The sequence below is a fragment of the Lycium ferocissimum genome, chromosome 3 (assembly GCF_029784015.1).
Source record: "Lycium ferocissimum isolate CSIRO_LF1 chromosome 3, AGI_CSIRO_Lferr_CH_V1, whole genome shotgun sequence".
Classification (NCBI taxonomy): domain Eukaryota; kingdom Viridiplantae; phylum Streptophyta; class Magnoliopsida; order Solanales; family Solanaceae; genus Lycium; species Lycium ferocissimum.
The window spans coordinates 15,172,085-15,180,572 of NC_081344.1; the positions used below are offsets into that span (position 1 = coordinate 15,172,085).

Genomic DNA, 8,488 nt, shown 5'->3' on the forward strand with positions numbered 1-8,488 from the left:
ACTGAAGTTCATCAGAAAATACGATAAAAAAATACTTAAAATTCAAGTAACAAATTAGGTAAAAAAAAAAATATAACACACAATGAAAAACACAAAAACTAATTGAAATAATAAAAAATACGACAAAAATATACTTAAAATGCATGCAAAATATAGATCTGTTGAATTGAAAAAACGAAAAATTAAGCGAAGTTCATCAGAAAATACGATAATAATATACTTAAAATGCAAGTAAAATACATATCTCGTGAAGTGAAAAATAGGGTCATTAATAAGAAAAAATACCTCTCCATCATCTTCCTCATCAACAGAAGGTTTCGGCACAAACAAGTTCAACCATTGACTTTGATGAATATTAATCCGGTCCTTGTGATTCTGGGAATAGTTGCCTCGTCAGCATATTAGTATTATTATTATCACAAAAAGATCGCTTTCATCTACTTCAATATCCATGTCAGCACGATCACTCTTTAGTATGGAGAAATTGAGTGTTGAAAGAGAATGGCATTTTTTTTTCCACACAAACAAGCAGTTTAAACTTTCATAGCAGCAGAAGTCATATTTCAACACAGAAGACACCATTGAAATACAAAATAGCAGTGGATGTATCTAAAATGCAGCAACAGAACACCAAAAGGAAAATACAACCCAACAAAATAAATCATACATACAGCCCTTTGCACCTTGGCAAGATCACCTCCAGGAACAACAGTTGGTGGCTGATAGTTGATACCACACTTGAATCCAAAGAGGGCACCAAGTCAACAAATTGGATGGTGCGCTTAGTCTTGATCGTAGCCACAGCAGCATTCACATCCTTTGGCACAACATCGCCACGGAATGGTGATGATGCTGATGGGATGAGCTATTTGAGTCTACTATGTTTTAGGCAAAAAATAAAAGAAAATCTTACATATTTTAGGTAATAGAGTTGAATTGGGACTCTAAAGGTTGAAATTAATGAGTAGTTAATACAGAGTAAAAAAAAAGGAAGTGAACCAAATCGAATCGATTTGAAAAGCACGAAATTAGGGGAGATTGGGAGTTAGAAAAGTAAATTTAGGAAAATGGAAGAGAGAGAAATGTGTGTAGCTAAAAAATAGGGATGTGGGGAGTGGTTAAAAAAGTGGACAGCTATAAGTTGTAAAAATATAATATTATAGCTACTAAACTTAATTATTAAAAAGTATAGTTATGTTCCATAAATATGTAACATAGTAAGTTATGCCAAGTAAAAATTACTTCATTCAAATCATGTAATTTTGACTTAAATAATTAATCCGACTTTATTAACCAAACATTGACTTGGTCAACATGTCAATAACTTAAAGTTTAATCCAAATTTTGTATGGATTCATTCAACTAAAATTTCGATGTCTACAGTAATTGGATTGTATTTTGAATGATCAAGTTATACTATCTTTTTACCGTTTTGACTCAATAACTTGATCGATTATTTTGAATTCAACCTGCGTGATTAAGAATGTGCATATTAATAATGGATGGATTAAAAAAGCTAAAATAGCATAACTAATCCTCATAATAGTAAGAAAAATTAATTTCATTTAAGAAAATAAACAAATATATTACGTTATACATTATATACTAGTAATACATAATATATCAAACTAATAACTAAAATTAGTCTATATATTATGCAGTTCTGGCATCACAAATATCCTTCTTAACTTGGCTTTAAACCAAACGACCCCAAAATGTCTAAATTAAATTAATTCAAGAAGTATCAGACTACAGTTAAAGAATAGATTTTAAAATAGCAAACAACTTTAGTAAAATAAAAATAATAATACCGTTACTAAAGGCATAAAGGAGTCATAAAGTCTACACCTTTTACTTTTTTCCACTGATGACACTTTTGAGTGTTGTTATTTTATTACGAGCTTTACATAAGGGTAAGATATTACTTATAAATTTTTTTAAAAAAAAGCAAATGGTTTACGTGTTTAACGTGCAAAAAAGTTACTTCTAATTATTGTCATATCTTAAGCAATTCGTGGATCATCCCTAGTTTTGACAGATTGCATATTTCAGAAAAAGTTTAATCATCTCTTGTAATCAAATGTGTGAATAAAAGTTTTCAACAAAAATATTAATCATCTTTTTAAAATTTTATAAAATTTTACATAATATTAGATTATTAGTAATTGTATTCTTCAAAAATATTAATCATCTTTTTAAAATTTTATAAATTTTTACATAATATTAGATTATTAGTAATTGTATTCTATCAGAGTCTTCACAAAATATCAAATAGGGATGAATGATTCAAAATGTGGTTTTACACCAGCATGTCCACCTCTACTTTCATCGTGGATAACATATATGTATAGATAAAAGCAAAATCAAACTAGTACTAATACTTGGCCAAACACACATTTCAATTCTTCCATTAGGCAACAATGTGGAAAAAAAGAAAGGAAGAAGCAAAAACTGTGTCAGCAACTTGCTCTTCACCTCATACAGATTTGCCCATTAAAGAACCACAACAAGCTTAAAAGACTATACTTTCTCCTGCAATTTACATCGAAGTATAGAACAACAGCAGTACATCCAAGCTGCATTTAATTATGCCGCGTTCCTTATCTAACACGGCATGCTGCAGGGCCACCTGGAGAACAATTTGGGTTCGAAGACCGACAACCAGCTGCAGTACCAAGAGAGCTACCATAACGATGATGTGTTCGGTAATCTGGGACCCGCCCTATGGCAAATCGAACACCAGTTCCAGTTGATGAGGCTTCATTTGCACTACCACCGCTGGATTGTAGTGGCTCTAAAGTTTCAACCACGTCACTCATCAAAGGTCTTGCTTTGGGATTTTGGCTCAGGCAGTAGTATGCTAAACTGCAAGCTTTTTGTGCTGCCCTCACCGAGTATTGGTTATCTAATCTAGGGTCTATAATCTGCAGCATTTTTCTCTTATCGTTAAGCTTTGGTCGAGCCCAGTCGACTAGATTCTGTTCCTTGCTTGGTCTGGTCTTGTCAACAGACTTCCTTCCAGTCAATAGTTCTAGTAGTACTACACCAAAACTGTACACGTCGCTTCTTGCAGTAAGGTGTCCTGTGTCCAAAACATGTTACAACTTGTATCAGGTACGCCAAACATCAAATAGTCACTTCTACAATGATCCTCAATTTTGCCTCCAAAATATGGCTTAAAAAATATACATCAGACAGATTGAGACTTCAACTTCAGAAAAAAATCTAGTTTGGTTTTTGAAAGAACCAAGATGGTTATAGTAGAAAAGAAGGTTCTGAAGATATCATAACAAGTCTGATGTCTGACATATTAACCAGTTCTTTTGTAATTGACCTTTCTCCGCAAATGTTGTCAATTGAATTTACACAATTTCTTTTAAATCGTCCCTTTTATATTTTCCAGGTAAACCCTACTTGGGAATACCTGGCTGGATCTATCATAAGAAACTACAGCATGATAAATCCTGTGGGGTTAGGGTCATGAACTGACAAAATATAGAGCGCCTATGAACAAGCCTAAGAAGGAGCAAGGGTTCTTGAATCCACAATTGGAACTTACTACTAGTGTACTAGTTCTTGCATTGAATAGCCTTAACTCGATCAAATATTTCAATTACTTCAGAGGGTGGTAGCAGCAATACAAATCTGTATCCCACAAGTAATGAGTTTCTTATTTTTATAAGCTGTGAGTTCTAATCAACTCTTTCTTTTTGCCTTTTTCCAACTTTGGATAGTTCAGAGTATTGTATTTTTAAGTCGGAATTCAAGAACAAACAGATGCATGATAACAGATCAGTCATGACCTTATTTTGTGGGGAGGGGGAATAGGGGTTAGTATATACCAGTCATAACATATTCCGGAGCTGCATAACCATAGGTACCCATCACCCGAGTTGATACATGGGTCTCATCACCTTGTGGCCCTGCTTTTGCAAGCCCGAAATCAGATAGTTTGGCCGTATAATCCTGCAATTCCCACCAATCTCATGTTATTCCAATCAAATTTCACAAAAACCAAAAAACGGGGGTAAACAAGAAAAGGTAAAACCAGAGAAAATCAAGTGAGTTACATAATGCAAGTCCCGGAAACATGACTTACAGAATCCAATAATATATTCGAGGTCTTGAAATCACGATAGATAACTGGTCTTTCCGCATTATGAAGGAATGCAAGCCCTTTAGCTGCTCCAAGAGCAATCATCATTCTTGTGGCCCAAGATAATGGAACAGTAGCCCCTGAAAGCCTCAAGAAATACCACAACTTAGTAAGCGAAACCAATATCTATTTCTTTTGAAGCAATAAGAATGTAATATCACAATTCATCAGCTTGAAGCCGTGAAGATTAGTTACTTGGGTTGAAGTATCAGTGATTCGAAGCACCAATCACAAAAGACAAGCATGTTCTCCAAACAAAGGAGCATATACAATCATTAGTTCTGGCACTGTATTATTCATAGAGCTAAATATTATTCTCTTTGCAGCAACAGAAAATTTTCCCATTAGGTGCATGGCTACAGGTATATAAATCAGAGGTTAACTGAAACTGTATTTAGCATTTCTGTAACATTAAATAGAAGACTAGTAGACCTAGTAATATGACTCCAATAATAATCTATATTGCTCGGACTCTTCAAAGAAGTTCTGATCTCATTATTCAACCTATCCATGATCAAAGGCTTAGGCTTAGGAGACAAGAAAAGACACTAGAGAAAAGGATTGGAGGCTCAAATGTACCTTTACAAGGACTCAAGTTTCCACTTTTGTTGTTTCGACATGTATTTTAAGAAATTAAGCCTGCCGCATCATGGAGCTCAAACTTGACAGTTTTACATATGGACTGATGAAGATGAGCATTCCCTTTTTTTTGAGTTGGGGATTGGGAGGAGGAGAGGGGGGGATTTAGAAGATGTCGAGGGTGTCCACCCGAACACCCTAGGCAAAAAATTACAGTGTATGTATGGGTAAATTTTCCGTGTTTACGTACATATATTAACTTTTGAATACCTTGAACAAATGCAAAGGGTTAGCTCAAGTGTTTCAGGGTGTTCGAAATTGTCTCTAGCATCCTAGGTTCGATTCCCAGGGACAACATTATTTTTTATATTTAGCTTTTGTTGTTTTTTCCGAACCCCTTGAGTGAAAATCTTGGATCCGCCACTGGGAGAGGGGGGTGGTTAAGGTCTGTAACACTGGTTCCTTGAGTTGAAATTTCCATCCCAGTTATAATCTGATTATCTGGGGAATTGCTGTGCATAAGCAATTTATTCTAAGGTGACAAACAGGGGAGAAGCCAGAATTGTGGTTATGGGTTCTTCCGAACCCAATAACTTAGGCTCAAACCTGTATTTGTTTTAAATTGTTCATTTAGTATGTATAAATAATCTATCCAGACCCAGTAAACAACACAAAGTTATGATTCAAAACCCTTAAACTAAAAATCCTGGCTCCGCCTCTGGTGACAAAAGCAAAGACCTTAGAGGCAAAGTTACACATAGGGCAACAACTATGTAGGCATTGAAGTCAAACAGCAGAAACCAATATGCAGTAGCCTAACCAAATGTAACATGTACTTTGAGATTTGTCACTCACTCACCTAAAGATATCATAATAATATTTCAGAAGTGTGGCATCTTATTAGATAAGCATAGCACAAATCAAAAAGCCATCATGATGCAGCAAAACAAGAGGACACATACTTCGGAAGAGATGATTCTCAAGACTTCCTCTGAACATGAACTCATACACGAGCAAACGATGGTCATCCTCACAGCAATAACCAATCAACTTCACAAGATTCGGATGCCTAAGCTGGCCAAGAAAGTTGACTTCAGTAAGCCACTCGCGATGCCCTTGAAGCCCCTCTTTATTAAGGACTTTGACAGCAACGGGAAGCGACTTAAGTCCAACACGAACATTCTCATCAATGTAGCCCTTGTAGACAGTTCCAAAACCACCCTCACCAAGTATATAGTCAGATCGGAAACTTTTCGTTATCGTTTCCAGCTCAAAAAGAGTAAACGCGATTATATGTGTGTAGAGTATAGCATTCTTTCTAAAGTCCTCTAAGTTTCGCGGAGTCGAAGGATCACTCAGATCTGATGTGGAGCGACTATGACTATGTTTCTTTGAGTCAATACCTATCCGGTTTGCCAACGTTAATCCCTGATTCTGCTGCTGTTGGACTGCTCATCAAATGGAGAAAAACACAAAAATAAAATTGCTAAATTAAAAACAACTTTGGGAAAAAATGAGCTAAAAAGTGAGCATTTGACTACAAAACTGCTAAGAAGCACACATAAAGAATCTACTGCAGCCGGATCATTATGCAAAAAGTAGCATTTGGGTTTTCCAATTAATCAATTTTTTCAAGGAAAAAAAGAAATTGCTAAAATTAAAAACAACTTTGGAAAAAAATGAGCTCAAAAGTGAGCATTTGAGTACAAGATTGCTAAGAAGCATACATAAAAAAATCTAGTGCTGCCGGATCATTATGCAAAAAGTAACATTGGGGTTTTCCAATTAGTCAATACTTTGGAAAAAATGAGCTAAAGAATGAGCATTTGAGCACAAGATTGCTAAGAAGCATACATAAAAAATCTAGTGCAGCCAGATCATTATGTAAAAAGTAAGCATTTGGGTTTTCCAATAGTCAATTTCTTTCACTAAGAAAAATAATAATGTGAAGAATGAGATTTGAACCCATGAGACCCTGGCAACTTAGACCAACTTGGCCATCTTGACACCAATTAGTCAAATTACTAGTGAAAATGGAACCAGAACATGACAGATCTGGAAGGAAAAAAGACCTTGATGATGAGCATTGGAGATAACAGCAGATTCCTCTCTAGTACCACAGTTGCCCATCTGCTTCTTTATCTCTTCTACTTACCTGCTCTCGTCTCATTCTTCACACATTAGCCGCCTAACTCTTCTTCCTCACCACTTTCCTTTCTTTTTTACAGTCAAAAAAGCAAATGCTGACTGACAGTGCACGTTGGGCAGTCTCTTCTTGCAATTAGCAGCAGTATCAAATATACCAACTTTGATGGGTATCTGTGCTGTATGTAAAAAGAAGGAAAAGGAGATAATAAAGGCTAAATAAACAGTGGTGCACTGTGCTACACATACTACTTGCCAAGTAAAGGGCCATATGTATTTGTAATATTAAATTCTAAAAATTAAATAAAGGTGCTATGCGCGTGCTTCACCAATCCTGCCCGCTCCATGCTTAAGGAGTTAGGGGTCGTTTGGTTGCTAGTCGAAATGCGGGATTATAATTCGGGACTAATTTTTTTGGGATTATTTTATCCCTAAAAGATGGTCTCAAAATAAATGTTAAGAAGGTATAAGGTGTTTTAATTTTTATACCACGTTTGGTACAAGGTATAAATTTATTCGAATTATTTTATACCTTATACCAAACGTCATATATAAAAAGCGGCTGGGATCATTATTGAACCAAACGACCACTTAAGGTTTTGCCTAGGCCATGCTTCTTTTTTTCCACTCCCTCCCTCCGTCTCAAAATAAATGTTGTTTTAATTCTTCTTGATAAATAAAATTAAACTCATATATTAAAAACTATTATTATTTTTTTTACGATTATAAAATATACTATTATTATTTTTCACATCTAAAAAGTTCTCTTTCTCTCTTGGTAAGATCTCATGTCACATAAAATTCTATTTTTTTATTAATAACTTTATTTAACTCATCTCAAACCCATTTAACTCAACTCAACTTAACCCAAACCCTAAACCAATCAACTCATGTCTTATACTCATTTAACTCGGTTAGAAAATATCAAAGAAGCGTAATCTTTATACCTGATTTTGAATTTTTTGCATTTTGTACCCTTAACATTTACTCTCTTTTATGATTTGCATCCTATTCTATTTTTTTTTTTACGATATGCATCCTAATTTCTGTATTTTCTTACAAAATCATAAAAGACTTATTTTGTTTGATTATGTATAGGACTAAAGATTTTATCCATTTTCACTACTCACACTACTAATAGTTCGGGAGGTGCTTAGCTGGGGAGCAAATTAAACATATCTAAATGTAAAGACAAAGTGGTACAGAAGTTGTTCACTAGCCTTTTTTTTATTATTATTTTATCTTCCAAAATAATCACTATTACTACTAAAGTTTCTAATTTTAGATGAAACTGTAAGATATTTACCATGTAATTTCATCGGTAAAAATAACATTATTTTTCAGTTACAATGACTGGCAAGTGATTAAGTATGAATTTTATCCGGCAAGGTAGTCATTTAATTTGGTGCATGCAGAGGTAAAACTTATCTCCACTATTTAAACAATAAATGTAAATTGATATCTTTCTTATTTTGTTACAAAACCATAAAAGACTTATCTTGTTTTATTATTTACAAGAGTCTCTTGTAAATAATAAAATAAGATAAGTCTTTTATGGTTTTGTAAGAAAATACTAAGATTAGAGTACATCTCGTTAAAAAAATTAGA

The 8,488-nt window shown here is 34.3% G+C and overlaps 1 protein-coding gene across 1 annotated transcript; it reads right to left on the reverse strand.

Moving 5' to 3' along the window:
• Window positions 1–2,381: 2,381 nt before the first annotated feature.
• LOC132049838 (probable serine/threonine-protein kinase PBL8) lies at window positions 2,382–7,115 on the reverse strand. The gene is made up of 5 exons (XM_059440790.1): window positions 6,808–7,115; window positions 5,698–6,183; window positions 4,100–4,236; window positions 3,843–3,966; window positions 2,382–3,082 (listed from the first exon to the last, which is right to left on the reverse strand). Exons 1-5 carry the CDS (start codon window positions 6,863–6,865, stop codon window positions 2,601–2,603), a joined length of 1,287 nt encoding a protein of 428 aa, XP_059296773.1. The 5' UTR covers window positions 6,866–7,115; the 3' UTR covers window positions 2,382–2,600.
• Between the last annotated feature and the right edge of the window lie 1,373 nt (window positions 7,116–8,488).

Coding starts and splice junctions, on each gene's coding strand:
- LOC132049838 (XM_059440790.1), bottom strand. CDS start 6,865: ATGGGCAACTGTGGTACTAGAGAGGAATCTGCTGTTATCTCCAATGCT. Junction 6,184..6,807: donor CTCCAATGCTCATCATCAAG/GTCTTTTTTCCT, acceptor TTTGATGAGCAG/TCCAACAGCAGCAGAATCAG. Junction 3,967..4,099: donor CGAATATATTATTGGATTCT/GTAAGTCATGTT, acceptor TGGGAATTGCAG/GATTATACGGCCAAACTATC.